The 23,548-nt window shown below is 44.9% G+C and overlaps 1 protein-coding gene across 1 annotated transcript in view; it reads right to left on the bottom strand.

Moving 5' to 3' along the window:
* Positions 1-12,498, bottom strand: part of BCAT1 (branched chain amino acid transaminase 1) — a 52,552-nt gene extending 40,054 nt beyond the window's left edge. The window contains exon 1 of the mRNA XM_041484436.1: positions 12,246-12,498. Coding sequence (XP_041340370.1) covers positions 12,246-12,254 — 9 coding nt within the window. The 5' untranslated portion in view covers positions 12,255-12,498. The remainder of the gene's footprint in view (positions 1-12,245) is intronic.
* Between the last annotated feature and the right edge of the window lie 11,050 nt (positions 12,499-23,548).

Below are 23,548 nucleotides of genomic sequence, written 5' to 3'. Positions count from 1 at the left end.
CATGACATTATTTCCTATGTTGTGCTGTAGAGATAGCAGTGTTTTCTCTGTGGTGTATGTAACTGCTTTTTCTAAATAGGAAATAGAGTATTTCAAAGTTTTCCTTCGAAAATACTGAAAACACACACTGATTTTCACATTACTGTAAAGCATGTATGAGAACGAGGTGTAAAATTTTACAATAGATTAAACTTGGTTGAAAAATGGGGTTTGTATGTCATTTTATCACTGTGAAACACCACTGAAATAAAGACCTGCTGAGTAGTAAATCTGTTATTACTTTTATTGAAGATCTCAATGCTCTAATGACCATTACAAATCCTTTAGCACTGACAGAGTAATCCCAGTACACACCAGTTCTCAAACAAATTTCCAGTTACCTCCATATGCCATGTACTTTGTCACTCTTTCTCAAATAAAACTATAGCTCTTTATTCAGTTCCCTGTTCACTTAATTTTCCCTGTTATTAGAGACAGAAAACTTTCCCTAGCAGAAGGCAAGAGTAAGGAAACAAATTGAAAATGTTGTCTACACTTTCAGCTAGGAAATCATATTGGATGCTTTTCAAAGCAACTCAAGTTCTGCAGCCTCACAAAACCCTCAGTCATCTTTTTTGGTTTCAGCAGTCACCTGCATGAAATTCCCCCAAATCTCTCCACTCTGAGGGAGATTTTCATCAGTGCCCTGCTGAGTACTAGCAGTGACAGGGAACGCCTGCAAACCCAATTTCATGCCCACGAAAGAACTGCAGACAGTGCATTTTTGGGCAAGCACTGGCTGTTCATGGAGGTCAGAACCTAAAGAAACCAAATAAACCACAGACACACAGCCATGTCTGCACAGAGTTCCTCCTACCAAAGCACACCCACCTCCTGCTATAAACACCATCCCATCCTGTAGAAAAGATGGACCAGAAACTGCCTCTCAGTCAGAAGTTACATGAAAGACAATTTTCAAGGAAGAAAGTCCTTTCTGAGACATTTCTCCAAGATAAAACAGTGTGTTACTGCTTTTTCCCATGCCTGCTTCTGGCTACTAAGTGTCTAAGAAATACTTTGTGCTCTAATTTGCACAGGAAGGATAATGAAATCAGAGCCCTTGCCAGGCTGCAGGAATACAGCAGATCAATAAATCCAGTAAGGAATCACACTCTGGCACACACCAAGTGAGGTGTGTAGTGACAGGAACTCTGTCATCCACAGCCACACAAACCAGAGCTGCCCTCCTGCTCCTGGATGAAACACAACCCAAAGGGCACAAATGCCATATATTCTGTATTGTTACAGCCAAGCAAGGACACTGCCACGGCTTCAAAACAGCTTTTATCTGTCCCTAGGAAATGTTAATACAATTTGGCAGTCACGTCACATCAAAGATGAATTTGCAAAAAAAAAAAAAAAAACCATTAAAAATGTTCCCAGCTTAACAAAAAAAAGAAAAAAAAACCAAAAAAAAAAACCACATACTCTCAGACAGAGAAAAGCTGCTGAAGGCCCAAGTGATATAATGTCATTTTTAATATCAACCAGATTTTTTTTTAATTTAATGACACTTGTGAAAAGATTTCCAGTTTAAGAAGCTCATTTATGGAAGCCAAGAGCCACAAAAGCACTTTAATCCTGTCTCTGTACTGCAGGTATGTGAACATGAACACACACAACACATGTCTGTGCCACCCTGCAAATGTCACCTAGTCCATTCATTGGGCTGGGCCGTTTACACAATTTACAATTTTGATAATTTCTGCACTTGCAGTACATTTTTAAGACTGCTCCTCCTCACAGAGATCTTCCCTGATCTTCCTTGTCAGCGTGGCATTATCACCTCACTGCAGCTGCCTGTCCAACCTTGGGCTGGCACTAATGTTATTTAAACACAGGCTGTGCAATGACAGCAAACAAAGAAAAACACAAGGCAACTAGTGTAGCAGAAAAAGAGGGCTTCCACACTATTTAATAATAAATTTGCCTCACAGTGAGGGCACTGGGGCTTAGAAAATACAAGAGGTTTTATGTCCAAGAAAGCTGCATTGTATGAAATAAGGTTGAATTGAAATAGATTGTAATTAAATTAGTCCGAAAAACTGTGCAGGCACTTATCCCTTGACTTGAGCTGTTCATTGGCTTTAATTTAAACCAGTTTAATTGGTCTGCCTAAAACTGAAATATGTTCTTAAAACAAGCATCACTGTTTTTAATATGCTTAAATAAAAGACAACTCAGATTATATGAGCCCAACTTGCTGGTTAGAAAAGCCTTAGAACAGAGGCCATCAAGAAGCAGAAATGTTCAGCTAGTCCACCCCAGACTCATGTTTAATAACATTTATAGCTGATTCACATCTCTAAAAGCAGGCAAACTTGGTTCCATGAGAACAAACAAATGCAGAACAACGCTTGCAAAGTAAAGCCATTACAAGCAGCACTCTGGTGAAAAACCTCTTCTAGAACTATGCCAATTTTTTGACTCAGGGCTTAAATTAGTATTTGAGTGAGTTCAGTAAAGCCTGAACTGATGCAGAAGAAAGCTTGTCTCAGTTCACCTGGAAGACAGCAAGGCTAGGCAAGATGAAGGAGATCTACTCCTGAAGTCCAAAAAGAACGTGGGCTTGACAAGCCGAACTACCAAGAACTCCAGAGGAACAAAGACACCAGCAGAAGCAGAAAACAAATTAATTTGCTGAAACTAACCCTAAGAACAACCTGACCAGGGATCTATCCAGCGTCAGGCTGAATTGATTTTGTCACATGTTTCAGAAAAATGTACAACTTGACCTGTGAATTACAGCCATACACCACGGAGTGGGAGGTGTGATCCTTCCAGCTGGAAAACACTGCAAGCCTCCCAGCACTGCCATCCACCACAGGACACAAAGCAGATGTAACTTCGGTGTGGTGCCTTTATTCAGTACTCACTTGGCTCTTAGTACATTTCCTGCACATCCAAACAATTCTCCTCCTGTTTTCTTAGCAGGAACAGGCAAGTACTCTAAAGAAACCCTCCTCACCAGTGACATCCAGGTGCTGTGTGCTTTAACCTCCATTTCCAAACACGCTGCTCTTGACTGCTTTCCTTCCCTTCCCCTGACCCTTCTGCTGCTCTATCTCCCCAGGGCCATTTCCTCTGTCTTTACAGTTTACTGCCCTTCTGATTTGGGAAAGCAGCCTGCTACAATGGGGGGAAGAGGCAGATGACCTAATGGGGCTCTTCCATCTCTGCCTCCTGCGAGCAGTGCCTCTAAGTGAGGCTTTTGTTGGTTTGTTTGTCCCGTCTAGCATTCATTAGGTCTTTAACAAATGCATTGTTTGCTAGAATGGCACGAAGGAAAACATGTTAAAGCAACCAGCTGGACCTAGTTGACCTAAAAATGCACCTGCCTGTTTTCTAACCAGATAGTGTCTCATGGATGTATGATACAGTGACTGCCCAAACAGAATAAATTAAATCTGAAAGACACCACAGTTTTATTGCATTTAGGCCCAGTTCTCTGATATGAGATCTTCTGCATCAAACTGGCAACAAGAAAGAACATAAATGCTATTACATGCTTTCCCCTAACACTGTAGCATGGCTTTGCTCTTTATAACAAGCTTGTGCTCATTATGTTTTCTCTAACATTTCCCTTTCTTCATTTATTCTAAAAGTCAGGTACTAAATCAGCATTTTAAGAATTTATAGTAAAATTAAGCATGATGCACTTTAACTGCACTGTTATACCACAAAAGATGAGCCTAAGCACAATAAAAACTAATTTATTTTCCTTGAAGATTCAGTTACACTGACTATTATTTTTTATTCTGAGACAGCTGCACAGATGAACGACAGATCTGATTTCAAGATGCATAAAATGTAGCTTGCAATTTATCTGTGAAATTGCCCGATAGTGGAAACCCCACACAGATTCTGCAGCTAATGACCAAGGCAATTGGCTTTATGCAATTACCAAATGAAAAGATAAATAAATGAAGGCATAGAGAGCAGAAACAAATCAAATCATTGTCTGAAGAGTTACTGAGGGCTTAGAACTGGAAGCAAACAATTTAGTGAGGGAGACCCAAGCTTCTGCAGTTTGCAAATAAATCACTGTAAACTCCTGGGGGGGAAAAAAACCCAACCAAGCCACAGCAGAGACAGTGATGGATTCCAAAATGAGAACCGACGTGCCCAAAGAAAAAAGCCAGCAGACAAAAAACCTGTTTTTAAGGACACAGTGCTGTGTGCAAGCACAAGTCCAGCAGCAGCAGGAGAAGCACGAGGCCAGCCCTGAATCACTGGCCTGTGGAAGGGTCACTGGGAGCTATTCTCAGTGCTCACACCGTGTCCCATTTAAACCCATTCTGCACTGGAACAAAGCTTTACATAAGACACTGAGGAAAGATGAATGGCACACTGAAAACAAAGGCTCTGTGGAGGAAAAGAACAGAAGAGCTTCTGGAGGAAGGAGGAGTTCCTTTTTTCACCGTGAGCGCTGTGTAAGCGCCACTGGAGGTGACAGAACCGTGACTGGCTCAATGCAATGCACACGTGGGGCTGCTGGTGTGCAAAGCACCACATCCAGCCCTGGTGACCTTGCATGGCCTATTTAACCACAGCCCATCACCAGCTGGCACTGCTGAGAAGCACAAGGAGCAGGACTGTGTGCAGTGTGCTGGCTGCTGCTCCCTGTCCCTGCTTCCCAAGAGGCTGTCCCAGCAGACGAGGCTGATAAGGCACGGCAGCAGCTATCTAACCTGGGCATCTGAAGGGCTCAAACCTGCAGGGACACTGCCCCACTGGTCACCCAGAGTCCCATGAACATGTTTCTCTGCTGTTGTTCCTCTCCAGTGTCTGAGCAAAGCCCATTTCCCTGCACACCCAGATGTGGGCTCTGCCCGGACCATGCTGCAGCACAACCCTGACTCCAGTTTCAGGGCTCACAGTGGTTTGTAGGTCTTGCTAAGAGATGCATTAAAGTTATCCTGTGTCTCTTCAAACAGGTCATTGTCCTGGTTTGGGGCAGTTCTGGGAGAAATCGGGTTTTTAACAAATGCACTGTTTGTTAGAATGGCACAAAGGAAAACATGTTAAAGCAACCAGCTGACCTAAAAATGCACCTGCCTGTTTTGTAACTAGAAAGTGTCTCATGGCTGGATGATACAGTGATTGCCCCAAAAAAAAATACTGTAAGACACCACAGTTTTATTGCATTTAGGCCCAGTTCTCTGATATGAGATCTTCTGCATCAAACTGGCAACAAGAAAGAACATAAATGCTATTACATGCTTTCCCCTACTACTATAAAGATAAGGCTTTGCTCTTGTGCTCTTTGTTTTCTCCAACATTTCTCTTTCCTCTTGTATTCTAAAAGCCAAGTACTAAATCAGCATTTTAAGAATTTATAGTAAAATTAAGCAGGATGCATTTTTAACCAGAAGGACAGCAAGAAATATTGCAAATACTGTTCTCTTGGATTCTGATGGGCTGGAACTGCTTGTTCCAGATAAGGAACGAAGACCTTCATTATTTATAGGCTTTAAAGGACTCTTCTCACTGTAAAGCCTGGCTCTGCACTCCCAACAGCCAGGTGAAAGAAGGCAGAAATACCCACCTCTTCCACAAAAAGGAAACTGAGGCACGGATTGTCCCACTGGCACACCTCACCCTGCTCAGCAGCTGCTTCAGGGAATCCCCTGGGTGCCAGAACAGGCTCTGCACAGCTCCCCAGGAGCTAAAACACCAAATCCATCAGAGTCCTTCTCAAGGAAGAAGAACAGGTGCAAATGACTGATTTACAGCGGGTTTGGCTGCTCACTGCTCACAGCTGTAACCTGTTCAGGTGGCTGAGAACACCTGCCCACAGCAGCTCCAGTGGGGTTTAAACCTGCCATAACTGGTCTGCAGCAATGGGAGAGCTCTCCAAAGCCTGTCTTGTAGCCCTGTGATGTGTGCTCAAACACTGATCTGTTTCAAGTAGACACAGTTCAGCAAAGCAGAAAGGAAATTGAAGCTTTCCTCTTGATGTAAAGGGCACTAGAACAGAGCTGAACCAAAGGGAAAATCCTTGGGATCTGTTTCAGGACAGCTTCTATAACAATGCTCTTGTTCCAGTAACAGAGAGGGAGCCCATCTGCATGATAGATGTTCAGCAGAATATTCTAGGAATTTAATTGCTTTACACTCTTTGTGAGTTGCAGGGGCTGCCACAGAAGGTAAAAAGCATTATCCACCACACCAAGCAGATGTAAATAATCCCAGGGAAGCTTGCTAACAAGCCAGGAGAAGCTGGGCACAGCTACAGCATCGCTGCAGTGTCACACACTGCGCTCTTCAGTGTGGTACAACAACAAGATAACAGCCAGAAGAAGCTGCTTTTCTCCATATCATCTGCTCAGAGAGGTAAAATATTCCAAACTGGTGACAGAACCAAATATCCCACCTACTTAATATACATTCAACAGTGTAACAACTCCATGGCAGGAAAAAATAATGGATTGTAAGGCTCCAAAATTCTGGAGCTGTATTAACCTTATCCTCTGTGTCCTTTCTAAACAACGTGAGCAAGTCCTCCATCTGAAATGCCCTATCATTTGTTGACAGTGCCCAGAGCAAACTGGAGGCTGCCCAGGGAATCTGAGAGCAAAATATCACTCAGCACATTAAAAGTGGCCTTGGAAGAAAAGGGTGGTCACAGATGAGGCATTTGTAGAGGTGGCAGCATTAAGCACACACGAAGCACACCAAATGAAGAGAGGACTTTTGCCCAAATCATAGCATGGTAAAAGCTGCAACAAGCATAAATCAGGAGTGATGCAGTCTCTATTAGGAAAATGACAGCTCTGAAATGGTAAGAAATGGAAATGAAGACAAGAAACTTGCCTATGACAAGTACTGTAGCCTTGTCCTCCTACAATTCAACACCTGTATCAATGACCAAACAGCCCTGCTCAGCTCCACCAACCTAAAATGACAAATGACTCATTTATTACACGAGCAAAGGGTCTGTGAGGCTTCAATGCACATGAACATCAATATTTTTCACATTTCAGAAGGTACGCAGCTCATCTTGAACCCCTCAAAAGCTTAGAATTGCATCTGAAAAAACATTCACTTTATATGTATGCTCTAAGAAATATTTTGCCCAATTAACGTGATGAAAACATTGCTGGCTACAGCACAACCCCTCAAGAGAAAATCCAAAAGAAAACAATTGTAAATGCTAATTTTCAGCTTAGTGAACCAACAGAAAGGAATGCTGTTACTGAACTTCTATCTTCAGGTGTCAAGAAGAGAACCGAAGTGTAAATACCAAAAATGGCCTCTGAAAAACTTTTAAAAGATAAAAGGTAATATTAAAAATACAGATGACATACTCAAGATGAATAAATGTCTCAAATACATGAGCATGTGAACAGAATTATGGTTTTTTCTGTGTGCAGCTGTAGCAAACCTGTGCCTGTGTAGCCACCACATGTAGCAACACCCTGTGCTAAGACTACTTCTTCATGCTTATTCCTTTTTTCTAGCTTTACCCTCTATATTTCAGGCAATACTTTCTACCAGTTAGGAAGGTGTTTGTCAAATTTTAAGCAGGCATTTCCACAGGACAGAACTCAGGGCTGTGATGTTGATAATTGAATAATAAATCTTCATGTTCTGGTCTCAAAAAATAATTATGGTACTCTGAAGTATACATGTATAAAGACAGTTTATAACAAACAAACCATGAACTATGGAGCCTATTAAAAAATCCTTAAGCTTCTCTTCATCCAGGATCAAAAACTTAGCCTCTCCACCAGTTTCTTCAAACTTTAAAACCAGGGAAGTAAAACCCGTATCTTGCATCTGGGAAGAAATTTATGTAGCAACTGACCTGCCAGCTATGTTGACAATAACTTCATAGTAAATACTAACACTTGAAGTTTCTTTTCCATATTTGTTTGATTAAGAATTTCCTTTATTTTAATGGAGGTTGAGAAACTACATCAAAAGAAACTGTATTGTTACTGCTGATTTTAGGTGGACTACCTATAATTTTTAATTAATTGTGTGATGATAAGCAATTGTATCATTTTGTAAGAGTAGAATATGCAATCTCATGTGGTAAACTCATAGACCGTATTTCAGATGCAGCAATTTCAAGTTCACATTCCTGAAAATCAAAAATATCTCCTTTTATTCAGTGCTTTACAGTTTCTCTTCTGTTAAGCACACAGACTTCCTCAAGGTAATAAAGAAAATAATATTGCTATACTGACATGTTAAGAATATACCCAATTCTTAAGCAAACTGCCTACAGTGGTGCCTTCAGACACCACCTTTACACAGACTTCTTTGTGCTGTTAAAAGCCAAGCGTTCAGGGCTCTGCACAAATATGTGCTGGTCCACACCACTGGGTGTGTCAAAAAACTAAGACTGGATTTAAAAAAAAATCGTTTATAAGCTTTTTCTCAGGACCACAGGAAAATCCAGGCTAGAAGGAAGCTGAGGATGTCTTTAATTCAACCTCCTGCCTAAAGCATGGTAGGCTCTGAGCTCAGACCAGGTTCTCAAGGCTTGATCCAGCTGGGTCTCGAGAGCTCCCAAGGATGGAAACGGCACAGTCTCTCCTGCCAACCCACTTCCCAGCTGTGCTTGTGGAGACTGTGTTTTCCTTCTTCCCAATGGGAACTATCTGGTCTCAGTTAATGCCATCATCTCTCACCCTCCTGCCACACAGCCCTGCTGAGCCTGGCCTCATCTCCATCATCATCCTCTCGACTGTGGAAGGCTGCTGCTGCACCACTCCAGAGCCAGCTCCAGACTGAGCACACTCTGTTCTTTCCAGCTCTGAGTGCTAAAGCTTTAAAAACCTCCATTCCCAGTAAGAGTAATGCAAATTCAACCATTTATTACGGACGTGATGACTCTTAACACAACAGTCCAAATGAAATTAAACAAGTGGACATGATGTCTCTGAATCCTAGTGGAAATTATTGCAATCAGAACCTTGTGGAATTAAACCCTATTTGTACACCAGGAAAACACTTTTCTGTGCTTACTAGAAATGCTTTTATCAGTATGGTGTGTGATATGCTCTAACAGGCACACTGAATTAGCAGTAGTTGTGTACCTGCTGAGAAGTAATATGCTGCATTTCATTAATGCTTCAGGTATATTCTAAAATAAAACTCAAAACACACCGCAGACCTCAGGGGAAGAAGTAAATGAGTAACTCAGTTGGAATGGAATTATGACATTAGTTTGCAAAACTAGTAATAAACTATGGGCCAAGATGCACAAAAAAAACCCCAGATGGATAAAACTTACGGATCATTTTTAAAGGCAGTTTCAACTATTCTCATGCTAAGTTTTGGTTCCTCTGATGTACACACCAAAGGGTGATTTACATAAGTGCAACACTGGATTTCCCTCTGCCACAGCATATGGTAATACTTCCTAAATTGCCCTTCTGCAACAGGTGCTCTGTTTTATGATGTAATTTTACCTGGACCTTTAATGCGTAAAGCCATAAAATAATGAGGCTGTTTCCAAGGTAAACGGGGCCACCCACTGACTTCATCCTGTGCTAGAATGGGAGGCATCGAGGTGCCCACACAGAAGTGACTACAAACATGACATGTTAGGGTCACACACTACTTGGATTTATGCTCAACCACCACCTAAAGCCAGGCTTTAAGATGCAGTCTGGCCATTTCATCTCTCCACTGCAGCCATCGCTGCATGTGGGTAGCCACAGTTTATTATCAAAAGCCACAATCAGCGCAGAGCGCCCGGAGCTCAGAGCTGCCTCTCTGAAAGGAGCTTCCTCAGCAGCACCAAGCACGTGGCGTGTCACCCTGGGGATGTCAACGTGCCAGTGCCCACATCTGTGCCCTAAGAAGGCTGATTGTGCAAATTTTGGAGAGAATTTACAGCTTGGCTCCTTCCTTCTGACACTGAAGGTCCTGCCCTCAAACCCACTGGAAATTTTCAGCATTATACATTCAGCTATGATTATTTACTTAAGAGAAAATGGCATAACACAGGGAAGCAATGAAAATGTCTGTTCCAAATCTTTACCATGCCCACGTCTCCTAATTTGTTTTAAAATGCCTGAATATATGCAGAGCTCCTGAGTGTTTACACAGTTAATTAACTGATTTACCTCCCTTCCTACCATTATCCTCCCAGGGATAAATTAATGACTAATGAAATCCACCTGAATTATTTTCATCTGTCTAATTAAACAAAGGATACAGCCTGTGGATGATTTTAACAAGGTATCAGTTGTTATCTCATGACTTTGCAATCTTCCCTTTTACCTATGGCTTTGCAGCATATTTCAATGCTCAGTTTCCATGGGGAAAAACCAGCATATCCACTGGATCACACACCAGTGCCAGGCCTGTCAGTAACAATAAGTGCATTAGGTGGACAAGGCAGAGACTGCAGAAACTGGAGGCAAAATTCATTTCTTATACATTACTTTAAGCAGGACAGAAAGGGAGGGCTGTGGTTGAGCTGGAAATAGTTCAAGGAAAAATGGAGGGTTGTGACTAAACACAGAAAATCATGAAGGGAAAGATGAAGGGACAAGGAGGTGGAATAATGCTGTTGATTGGGTTATTTATACACGTGTCAGGTTTTACGTAAGTATGGTGATAATCAAATTGTAATTCTCTGTTCCTTTGAGAAATGGTCTACAAACACACAGTGACAGGCAGAACCCTGGAGAGCTGACAGTCTGAAGAGATGAGGCAAATAAAGGGTGAAGGGCTCAGACAGCGCTGACTTGCTCAAGGCTACATCACTTCCAAGTGGCCAGAGAGTCCTTTTACTGCTGTAGCTATTGCTACAGCAGAGACCAGGAAAAGGACCAGGAAAAGGACCAGGAAAAGGACCAGGAAAAGGACCAGGAAAAGGACCAGGAAAAGGACCAGGAAAAGGACCGGTTTGTGCAGGTGAGAAGAGCCCAATGAGAGGTCAGTGCTGCTTTGAGCACACAGGTTGGTAGGTCCATGGTTTCCCTGTTACTGGCTGTTTTTAAGGCCATACCAGAGCATTCCTGGCAGGTGCTGGAGGACACCCTGGAAAGCAGAGCCCTGCCCTGTTTCCTGGACATACAACAGGTACATCACAAGTGATACAAAACACGAGTCTGCCCCTTCCTTGAGATGCTCCATTCTGTCTCTGAGCATTGTGGCTGGGGGAGCTCCTGGCTATTTTCCCTGAGCAGTTCCATGCCAGTTTCCTGCCATGGTGGTCTGCCCCTCTCCAGCAGGGAGGGCAAACAGGGCTGGGACAGCATGGCAAGGCTGCTCCATGCCATCCCAGCCCTGCCACCACTGCAGCACTGCGGGATGTGAGGAACACCGGCCACCAGCAGCACAGAGGAGCTGGGGAGACACCTACCAGCCACTGCTGTGCCTGTACCCATCTGCTAACGCGACCCAAGGAAAGCAAACACCTCAGCCGTGGGTTTCCTCAGCTGTTAACTCTGGCACACACTGCAGCTGTGCAGCTCCCAGCCAGCCCTGCCCCAAACCCGGGCACTGCTGCAGCCGCCGCACAGGGCGGAACGTGGCTGGGATGCTCCCCTGGTCCAGCTGAAAGGCACCCGTGATAACTCCGTGCCCTTTGCCTTGACCGGCAAGACTTGTTTTTAATCCCCAGATCAGGTCACTAAGCTGAAGAACACAAACGTGGCATTTATAAAAGGGCAGTGCCCACAGATGCTCGCCTGCCACATCAGTGTTTGGGACCAAAAACTCCTCTTCCATGAGTCGAAGTTTTTTCTGAAATTACTCAGAACCTCTCAGCACGTGTTACTGGATTTTACCCATAGTCTATTTCAGTACAAGGGCAGACATAAGAGCTTTAACCAACTCACAGGCAAAAAAAGGCTTGATGTCTGCCAGGAGACCGTAACCTTTGCAGTCTTTTGGTTTGCTGGTTTTCTGTTAGTTTTGTTTGAGGTTTTTTACTCACTGAGAGTCCCATAAACAAGAAATTCGCCCCAAAGGAAATCATACACCTTCCCTTCCCCTTCTCCATCCTCCCTCATTATTTCTTCTCCACACATGCTGTCTGCAACGAAAGAGGTAAAACCACCCACAATCCGCCTCTGAATCCCAAAGAACAAATCCACCAGGGACAGAAATCCCCTTCGCAAAGCACGAACAAACCGGAGCACTAAAATCCGCGAACACAAATCGGCGACCTACCGAGGAGAAGCCGCCGGAAGGATGGACGGGCAGGATTCGGGCGGCAAAGCCGCTCCGCTTACCTTGATCATGCTGGCGGGAGGGGGAGATGTTCCTGCGGGGCTCCGGGCGGGATGGAGCGGGATCGCCGAGCCCCGGGGGCCGATAGAGCGGCGCTGCGCGGGACCGGGGCCGGCCGGGGCTGCTGCTGCCGGTGCTGCTGAGGCTCGGATCGCTGCTGCTGCCGGTGCTGCTGCTGCTGCCGCCGCTGCTGCCGGGCTCGGATTGCATCAGCGGGCGAGGGCGGCGCGCTCGGCGGGCGCTCGGGGAGCTCGGCGAGCAGCCGGGGCCGCCCCGCCACCCACAATCCGCCTCTGAAACCCAAACATCAAATCCACCAGGGAAAGAAATCCCCTTCGCAAAGCACGAACAAACCGGAGCACTAAAATCCGCGAACACAAATCGGCGACCTACCGAGGAGAAGCCGCCGGAAGGATGGACGGGCAGGATTCGGGCGGCAAAGCCGCTCCGCTTACCTTGATCATGCTGGCGGGAGGGGGAGATGTTCCTGCGGGGCTCCGGGCGGGATGGAGCGGGATCGCCGAGCCCCGGGGGCCGATAGAGCGGCGCTGCGCGGGACCGGGGCCGGCCGGGGCCCCGCCGCTCCCCGGCACCCTCAGCGCCCCCCCGGCCTCCACCGAGCCCCGGCATCCTCACCTTCCCCCGGTATCCTCACCTCCCCGACACCCTCGCCGCCCCCCCGGGCCCCGGGAAGCGCCTCGGCTGCAGCCGGGGCACCCCCGCCCTAAAATGGCCCCGCATCGTGCGCGGAGGAGACAGAGCAGGGTTTGAGCCGTAATTCACACTGAGCCACGTTCTCCTCGGCCGGCACTAAGCAACTCATGGTGTTCTGAGTCATTTCCTCTGTCTCGCTGGGTCCGACACGCTGACACACCAACACCTCGCGGTTACCCTCCCGCCAGCGGCTCTTCGCTGCTTTCCCTCGCCGGGGCTCCGGGCACGGCTGTGCCGAGCGCCCCAGCACTGCCACCGGGCACAGGGGCACAGCACCCACTGTATATGGGATCGGTGGGGCTGACAGATGTGTTTCCCTGCTCACCCAACACAGGGACACAGCACCCACTGTGTATGGGATTAGTGGGGCTGACAGATGTAGTTTCCCTGCTCACCCAACACAGGGACACAGCACCCACTGTATATGGGATTAGTGGGGCTGACAGATGTGTTTCCCTGCTCACCCAAACACAGCAGCACAGCACCCATTGTATATGGGATTAGTGGGGCTGACAGATGTGTTTCCCTGCTCACCCAACACAGGGGCACAGCACCCACTGTACCTGAATTAGTGGGGCTGACAGATGTGTTTCCCTGCTCACCCAAACACAGCAGCACAGCACCCACTGTATATGGGATTAGTGGAGCTGACAGATGTGTTTCCCTGCTCACCTACTGCCACCCAGCAAGGGCACAGCACCCACCGTATATGGGATTAGTGGGGCTGACAGATGTAGTTTCCCTGCTCACCCAACACAGGGACACAGCACCCACTGTATATGGGATTGGTGGGGCTGACAGATGTAGTTTCCCTGCTCACCCAACACAGGGACACAGCACGCATTGTATATGGGATTAGTGGGGCTGACAGATGTGTTTCCCTGCTCACCCAACACAGGGGCACAGCACCCACTGTACCTGAATTAGTGGGGCTGACAGATGTGTTTCCCTGCTCACCCAGCACAGGGGCACAGCACCCACTGTATATGGGATTGGTGGGGCTGACAGATGTGTTTCCCTGCTCACCCAGCACAGGGGCACAGCACCCACTGTATATGGGATTGGTGGGGCTGACAGATGTGTTTCCCTGCCCACCTGTACCCCAGCACTGCCACCCAGCACGAGGGCACATCATCTATTGTACCTGGCATTACTGGGGCTGCCAGATGTGTTTCCCTGCTCACCCAAACAGGGGCATATCTGGGATTAGTGGGGCTTAACAGATGTGTTTCCCTGCACACCCAGCACACACTGTACCTGGGATTACTGGGGCTGCCAGGTGTGTTGTTTCCCTGCCCAGCCATGCCCAAGGTCTGGATGTCCCTGCAGAGCTCGGAGCCACCTCCACGTTCTGGTCCCTGGCAGGCAGCTGGCCAGCACCCAAAGACAATAAATATAGCAGCCTGTCCACTGGGTTGCTTCTATGCGTTCCTGTGAAACTAATAAAAAAAAAATTTTTAAAACTCACGATTTTTTCAGAGAAAATGCTGCTGTAGTGTTCACAAAGTGCTTCCTTTCATCATAACTGATGAAACATAAACAACGTAAACATTTACGTTTAAGTCTTTTCTTCCTTTACTAATGTTTTTGTAAAGATTTTCCCCTTCTGATCTCCTTCAGAGTTGTTGTAGGAAGCTGTTTCATCTCCGTGTGACTGTCAGAAGTGCCAGGTTCTGCTGTGCACGATGCACATGAATTATTCTCTGTTGTACAGTGCCAGAGATTGGTTACAGAAGTAGGTTTTTGCTCCTGCTGCTCTTCAGCCAGGTAAAAAAGTGCTGCTTAGTGGATTTACAAGCACTTTGGATTCCAAAAGAACACAGGTGAGCAGCACTACCCAAAACAGAAGATCACATGAACAGTGATATTTCAGCAGCTATTTAGGAGAGGAGAAAGAGGGAACAGAAAACAGAAGGCAGAAAAAGCAGCAAAGAAGCTTTAGATAGGTTCAACTCCTCACCAGGGCAGTACTACCCAGTGCTGATGAGAGCAATTCAATCCATTCACAAGGAGTTATCTTCAGGTTACAACCATGCATAAAAGCCATAGGAACATAAATAAACACCATAGAACAGCCAGGCTGGGTCAGGCCACTTAACTCAATATCCTGTCACTGTAATAATGCCTGCAGAGGAGTTTCAAGAAGAGAATAAGCACACAGAACACACTTATCCCTCAAAGGATTTGTGCCACATCAACTTCTTGAAAGATTAATTCTCTAAGCTTAACAGCTCCTCATGGTTTTTTGTTCTATTAATTTGTTCCTTGAACCTACATAAAATTTGATATCTTTCAGATCTTGTGCTCATCAGCTCCACAGTTTAGCTCTGTTCTGTGGGAAACTTCACAATTTTGCTTTGTTTTGAATTTGCCACTTGAAAACTTCACATCATTCTCCATTTTTTCTGATACTGAGAGACTGTAAACACAAATGAAGAGCACTTTACCCCCTGCATGGAACTTGTGATTTTACAGGCAATTGTCAAATCCTCTGTCAGCCACCTCCTTTCTCCAGCTGAGGAGCTCTAATCTTTTTTGTTTACTATAAAACAGTTCAATAACCTTGACCATCCTTGATTTAGGATGGGGACATGAGCTACACAACACTCTCAAAAAGCAGATTACCATATTTAATTTGCCTTTTTTTCCTCCTCTATTTCTTTTCATTATAGTTCTGTTTCCTGTTCAGACTGTTCATGAGCACTAAAGTGAACCAATCTATTTCTGAACTACTTCATTCAAAGATTTCTCTGCTGAAAGGCAACACTTCATTCATAACCCATCCATTTATATAAATTTAGCTTTTTTTTTTTTTTGGTTATGTGCATAACTTTATACTCACAGACATTATTATATGTTGTTTTTACAACTGTGTATTCAGTTCCATAAGGTCCTGCTGCAGATAGCCCCAGTTTGGCTGAATTGTTTTAACACCCTTTCCCTGAAGGCTTTAAATCTCATCAGCAAACTTTGTCTTTCCTCTGTTTGCAGCAATTTCCCCTTCTCTCAATTACAGGCTCTCTCATCTGTTTCTTATCTCTTACCCAATTAAAGAGAGCAACCATAAAAGCACCTTTCTTTTCTATGAGCCTTTGCTAAAGCACTTTGTCAAATGCTTTGGAAATCCACTTGGATTATATTCCTTGAACCTTTGCTTCCTCTGAAGGAGTTTATAGGTAGGTCAGGATTTCCTTTCAGAAAAGTCATGCTGAGTCTCTCACTGGCATATTTATCCATATATCTTTGTGAATTTCTTGTTACAGCTTGTGCATTTTCTCACTTCAGTAGCCTGAATCCCTTAAGAAAGAAAAGGCAAAAAAAAATGAATGAAAGGAAAAAAAAAAAAAAAAAAAAAAAAGCTGTTTGAGTGCAATCTGACTGTTTCCCGAGCTCAGTTTACCAGTCTGAACAATCAGTCTTTTACCAAAGTTCTCTGCAACATGCTCACCCATAGAGATGCATTTCAAATTATCCTTAAACTGCTGCCAACTACTGAGGTACAGAGCAGAATCCATGGCCTGGGCAAAACTAAGAAACAGGAGAAGGAAAGGGAAAGAAGAAATATTATCTGAAACTCAGAGAAGCTGCAGAATTTACTTGAAAAGTTGCATCTTGCTGCAACGTCCCCAAACCTGAAGCTGCCATTAGTAAATGGGCCAAAAAGATGTATTTTTGGAGGGATAGTTTGCATTACCTCAGACTAGTTACAGTCCTTTATGTAACACTCCAAAAGTTACAAGGCAAAGGACATTAGATCTTTACCTCTGGTGATTCACTCAGTTGTGTTGCTCCATCAGTAAGAAATTACATTGTCTACACTCTTGAGTATTTAATTTTCATAAAACATTATTCATTTCAACGCTGGTTTTTCCATTAACACCAAGAAATCTGTGAACGCTTGACAGCACTGTTAAACTTTAGAAGTTTTAATGAGTAAATTTTTCACACATATGAGAGAATAAGGTAATTTATATGCTCCAAGTCCAAAGTGTTTCCACAAGTTGTAGGGATTCACGAGGGGAGGAATTTGAGTCACACACATTTTCCAAGCCAGACCTGAATAAATTCACCTTGAAGCCACTGAAACATAAGGAATTACTGTTGTGGAAGTGAAAAGGCAGTATGATAGAAAGCCAAATGGGAAGTGTTGAAAGAGGAAGCTTGTAGATCTATAATTCTGTAACAATAAAGAGCACAAACCCTTCTTGATACACTGCAAACTTTCCTCTACAACCCTGGTTGTATCCTCTGAAGAGGATAGGGAGAAGATGGGTAGAAACCTGGTTTTCCATGTAAGAGAAAGCTAGGATTCTGTGGTTTTCTTTGTAAAATATGTAAAATAAGGAAACATCAGCTTTCATCTAAAATATTCTCCAGAGAAAACCTGTGACTGATTTCAGCCACAAAACTAAAATTCTTAAGAATGATTAAGAAGGTAATTGGAGTACAAGATTTCCATATAGTTGCCTTGCAGATGTGGAAACATAATTGGAAAAAGCTTGGAAAGCTTTTAAAGTGAGTGAAGGACAAACCTTTGGTTAAGGATCAGGCTGGTGCTGCAGAAATTTCCCAACAGAGAAGAGAAATTATTATGCAATTATTATACATGCATATAAATTATTATGTAATTATACACAGACACGTGTTCAGATATGTACAAAATGTTAGGGTGGGATGATTTTTTTAATTGTTTTTATGTTGGGGAAGGAGAGGTCCTTTAAAGACTGGTCAGGTCCTTTAGAGACCGGTAATCCAGGACTACAGCAATGATAGTTTATGTTGGGGAAGGAGAGGTCCTTTAGAGACCGGTAATTCAGGACTACAGCAATGACCAGAGAAGCAGATGGTTGCAATTACTGCTCTTCTGTCAGTTTCTCTGGGTCTGGATTGAAGGCACTTGAGACAGTAGTTCATGCTCAGACTCAGGTGTTTATTATTTCTTATCAGTCTCACTATTGTGAGTTCAACAGCTTTTCACTAGAAGGCACAAAATGGCCACAATCTCTTGTTACAAGGTCTTTTAAGATTAAACTATCCAATTAAGAACTGACACCTGGATTATTTTCCCTTTTAACCCAATAACTGATCCCAAAGAGCCCCAAAGAGGATTTTTCTGCCCAATTACAAAATGCCACCCAAACCCATGAAGAAGAAGGAAGAAGAAGCATGAAGAAGAAACTCAGGACAACTCCCTGTGCCCTCCATCCTGCTTCCATCCACAACATACTAAAAATCCCAAAAACCTAAATTTCTCACCAAGTGATACACCTACACTACTCTCTATAACCTATTTCACACTTTTGTGGGTTCTGGTCTATCTTGAAGTCTAGGAAACTTTCTCCATGAATGAGGGTCAGAGTCAGTGCTCCCCTGGGGGTCAGGGCACCCCGGAGCAGACAGAGAAATATTCCCAGTGCTCTGGGTTTCCACACTCTTCTTGTATTTGTGGGGTTCCCAGACAAAGAGAGGAATTATACAGCTGACTCCATGTTCTTAGAAGGCTAATTTATTATTTTATTATGTATATAATATTAAAGAATTCTATACTAAACTGTGCTAAAGAATACAGAAAGGATTCAGACAGAAGGTGAGAAAGATACTGATGAATCTCATGACTCTCTCCAGAGTCCGACACAGCTTGGCCCCAGCTGGCCAATAAGCCAAAACAATTCACATGAAACAATCACCTGTTGAATAAACAATCTCTGACCACATTCCAAAGCAGCAAAACACAGCAGAAACAAACGAGATAATATTGTTTTCTTTTTTTCTCTGAGGCTTCTCATCTTCCCAGGAAAGGAAGCCTGGGCAAGGGGATTTTTCCAGAAAATATGCCTGCCACACACTCTTCCTTTGGAAAAGGAGGAGGAAGGACTGTTTGCAGAAACAGAAAGATGAAAGCAGCGTGGTCTGGCTCTTTGTGGAAGGGCTGGGGTGGGATGCAGGGTGTCAGGGGATGCTCTTTTCAGAGCAGCAGGATCTTTTTGCGGCAGCACCTTGGCCCGGTGCTCCTTTCCTCACTTCCACCTCCTCGGCCGTGCCTGCCCTCAGGGTGCGGGCCCTGAGTGGAGATTTATCCTCCACTGTAAAACCCATCAGCAGGGCGATCCGGGTGTGAAATCCCCGATACAAAGGCCGGGAGTAGGTAGGAAGCGATTGTCGGGGATGCTGAAGGGCGGAAAGCCTCAGCACAAAGAGCACGGGCCGCACCATTAACCCCGCAGAAAGAAACGCCACAAAGCGAGAGAGGGAGAGGAGATGAAAGGGAAGGCGGCCACACAGCGCCTGACAGGCGGGGAAATGCTGGGAAAAAGGCTGAAAGGGAAAGGCCTGCGTGTGTCAGAGTAATTGGAAGCAAACAAACACATCTCCCCCCGCTTCGTTCCCACCCTCTAAAAGCAGCATTTTACGCATTCCTCCTAAACACACGCTTTGTGAATGTGTCACTTATTTCTGCCCGGAGAGGCAAGAAAAACACCATGCTCCGGGAATTAACCAGGAACAGAAATGTTTGTTTCCAACATCTCCTCCAGCCTTTCGTTTTCCAGCTACTCACCTCACCTCTGCCTCCTCCGGGGCTCGTTCCAGAAGGTTCTGGGTGGCTGCACCGCCCTGGTAGAACAGAACAGGTTTCCTTCAAGCCGTGTCCATCAGAGCACAGCCTTCAAAAGGCTTTTAAAGGGATTTAGGGCTCCAGAAGGTTCTGGGTGGCTGCACCGCCCTGGTAGAACAGAACAGGTTTCCTTCAAGCCGTGTCCATCAGAGCACAGCCTTCAAAAGGCTTTTAAAGGGATTTAGGGCTCCAGAAGGTTCTGGGTGGCTGCACCGCCCTGGTAGAACAGAACAGGTTTCCTTCAAGCCGTGTCCATCAGAGCACAGCCTTCAAAAGGCTTTTAAAGGGATTTAGGGCTCCAGAGCTGGCGTGGAGGAGGCACAGGGCGGGCAGCAGGCCCTAACCCACCCCAGCTGGCTCTGTTTGAGCCTTTAGCACCTGGGTTGTGCCAATCCCCACCTCCACAAAGTCAAGGCCCTCGTTCCTCTTTTAAAGGGAGCACCAGGAGTCCTTGCTGGCCCATTTTTTCCGTCCAGTGTTGCTCCCAAAGTTGCTTCTTTGTCCCCCACTCCTTAAAAACTGGTGGGAAAGTGAAAGTGAGGAAACACTCAGTGTTTTGTGCAGTTCGGGGGGGAAGAAGCAAGTGGAGGATAAATCTCCACTCAGGTTCATAGAATGACAGAACTTTTTAGGTAGGAAAAGACCTTTAAGATCAATGAATCCAACCATTACCCAATGCTTCCAAGCCCACCACTACACCATGTCCCTGAGAGCCACATCCACGCTTGTTTTAAACAGCTCCAGGGATGGCGACTCCAGCGCCTTCCTTGGTAGCCCATTCCAATGTCTAATCAATCTTTCTGTGGAGAAATTCTGCCTAATGTTGAACCTGACCCTGCTCTGGTGTGGCTTGAGGCCATTTCCTCTTGCCCTATTGCTGGTTGCCTGTCCCCCATCTGACCCTCCTGTTGGGGACTTGTAGAGAGTGATAAATTCTCCCCTGAGCCTTCTTTTCTCCAGGCTTAACACCCCCACGTCCCTCAGCTGCTCCTCACAGGATTTGTATTCCAGCTCCTTCCCCAGCTTTGTTACCCTTTGGATCACAGATTTTGGCACGTAATGATAAAAGCCACTCAGCTGGAGCATCTGGAAGATTCAATGCAGAACTGCTTGGTTTCATTACAAAAAGAAAATCAGTATTTAAAGACTGACCTAATGGGTGTGTGGGTTTGGTGGTGTAAAACATTTGGGTCCAAAAAAGCCTTGTATTTCCAAGTAGTAGAATTAAATTGTAGGAACCGATGTGAAATCCTGATTTCTCTGATGTTTCTGGAGAAGCTTTGGAGGAAAGGAAGCAGTGAGGCAGCTGGGCTGTGCCCAGGTGGAAAGCTTGCTTTTCCCAACTTCCCAAGCACAAGCTGGCTGCTTCCATCCCTGGCAGCCCAGAGAGGGGCAGAGAAAGGCTGTTCAGCCTTTCGGCTGCGACGGCACTCTGTGAAAAGCTCAACATCCTCCTTGTGCTCTAAAGCTACACTGCGGTTCCCCAGCCTAAATTAAACCGTGTCTAAAAAGGCTGCAGAAAGAATGCACAAAAAAATAACCAGGCAGGAGACTTCAAGCTGTTTTCCAGGTTCCACTTATGAGCAACAGGACTCGGAGCTGTTAGCGTGTGCTGGGGCTGACTGAGGAGAAGACAATAAAAGGAGTGTTTGTCCTTGAGCACGAGCCCTCCCCATCTGCCCTCCTGGTTTGGCTCCATGCTGGTGCTCCCGGGGAGCTGGGGACCCCCCCAGTCCCCTCCTGCCATCCCTGACCCCAGGAATTTCCCTTCCTCCTGGCTCCTCCTGGTGCTCACGGGGACACCCTGACTGCAGGACCAGCTCGGCCTGTGGTGCTCAGCTATGAATCCAGAGCTTCTGTGAGCAGTAAGGTACCCCAAAGTTATACATTTCCATAGGAGATCCACCACATTCCCTGGAAAAGCTGTACTCAGTGGAAAATGGTGCCTGCTAGAAAGCATGCAGCAGCACAGATGCTTTTTGGCAAGCACATTTCTGGGCATGCACCACCTCAGCAGGTGAACTGAAAATTTAAAATTTAAAATTAATTAAACTACCCTTAATGACTGGTAACCAACACATAAATGCATTCCTATAAATAGATATTGCACCATATCCCAGGTTATCAGGCACAATACTTAGTCTGAGATAATGAATTCCACACTAAATTACCCCACAGTAGCCATGTCCTTTTTCTGTAAATTGTTCTCTGTTTGAGGAGGATGCTTTAGCATATAATTGTGGTGAATTAGGCTTGGAGAGGGATTACAGCAGCTGCAGAATCTCTTTGTTGGGCTGAGCATGAGATCCAGCTCTTCTAAGAGACACTTTAATGTGCCAAGATCAATACTAGAGGGGCAGAACTTGGAACAGATGGGCCACAAGGGCCAAGTTCTGCTGGTAAATCAGTCTGGTAATGACATGCCAGTGATGTCACAGCTGGTACTGGCAGTCTGAAGGGCACAGCAGCCAGAGGAGCAGAGCTGGGATAGCAGTGACCTCTGAAGAGCCAGCTGGGAGACACACGTTTGGTTTAGGGATATGGACTCTACTCTCCAGCCTGACTGATGATCAGTCATCCAGAAAGGCAGCAAGTAGATGAGTCTGTGCCTTGAAATCTGGTGAGTAAACAATTCAAAGTAATCCCATAAAACCTTCATTTTGACATCTGCCACAGGGACAAGATTCCTTTCTTTGCACTGCTTTTGACAGTCTCTAAACTGTATGTGGTACCACATGGTGAGCAGTAGCAAAGCCAAAATATTCCTGGTTAATGAATGGCAACTGAAAGTAACTGGCCATGAGCTACATACAGATTAAAATGATACCTCTCCTAGTTTAACAGATGTAACCACACATTGCTGTGGGGGCTTTTTCATTTCAAATTAGGAAGTGCCAGCTCTTTCTATACAAGCAACTTTGGTCAAATTAGGTTTTTAGGGTACTAACTGGTACACAGTGCCAACACAACATCACAACCTGTTAAAAGCTTTGCTTTGCTGCTTTTGTGGCACTAAAATCCTCAACAACGAGCCACAACCTTGCAGAACACCACGGAATGGTAAACCTGCTTATCAGGCCACTTTCTAGGATACACAGAACTCATGGTCATATCCTTGAACTAGACTAAAAACCTGCTCCAACATCTAGGCACCTGCTTTTTTTCTCTTGAAGTTTCAGAGTTATTTCCTCAGAAAAAAAGGAGGTAGTTTTCCATGAAACTGAAATTTTGTATTTTGTTGTGCTGTGTCCAAAACTGGAATTGGAAAAATTAGGGGGATGCTTATGTAAAAGGTTTGTTGTAAAAAAAAGGGAGGAAACCTTTCCTTTTAAGATTAACCCAAACCCCTATTTACTGTAAAAGTGACAACAGTGTAAGACAGCCAAGCAGTAACTCCTGACCCTCTGGAAAGGAAAACATGTAAACAGACTTTTTTAAAATGTGCACAGCAAGACACAAAGACAAATTATAGAAAAAGGTTCCCATTTATTCAAGGTATGACAAGGATATTTACAGTATTCATCTGCTCAGAATAAGATCCATCCTTATGAGTTTTAAAGCAGCAATTATAAATTACATTTAAAAGGGGAAACATTCCAAGCATGTTTCTGTTAGAGATATTTTTACAAGGACAGAAACACTTTAAGGCTAAGTTGTTTTGACCTTTGCTGCCACCCACATTTATCTTGGCAAAACCGTCTCAAAAACAACGTTACCTTGAGGGATAGACTATGCTAAATTCAACACACAATTCTGTTCCCTCAGATGCTTTCCACAACAGTTCACATGTGACAAGAAATTGACTTTTGATTTAAAACAATGAATTAAATATAAATGAGATGACCTGCCTACACCCCAGCTTCTCAGAGATGCTGAGATCATGCACAGCCACACATGAACCACCTCCACAAGACATCATCACCATCATCATCATCATTTCTTGTGATGAAGGTACTTCAGCTTACCAAGCAAGTTGCT

Source organism: Pyrgilauda ruficollis, unplaced genomic scaffold, assembly GCF_017590135.1.
Source record: "Pyrgilauda ruficollis isolate IOZ18807 unplaced genomic scaffold, ASM1759013v1 scaffold66, whole genome shotgun sequence".
Classification (NCBI taxonomy): Eukaryota; Metazoa; Chordata; class Aves; order Passeriformes; family Passeridae; genus Pyrgilauda; species Pyrgilauda ruficollis.
This window is presented reverse-complemented; position numbering and strand designations above follow the sequence as displayed.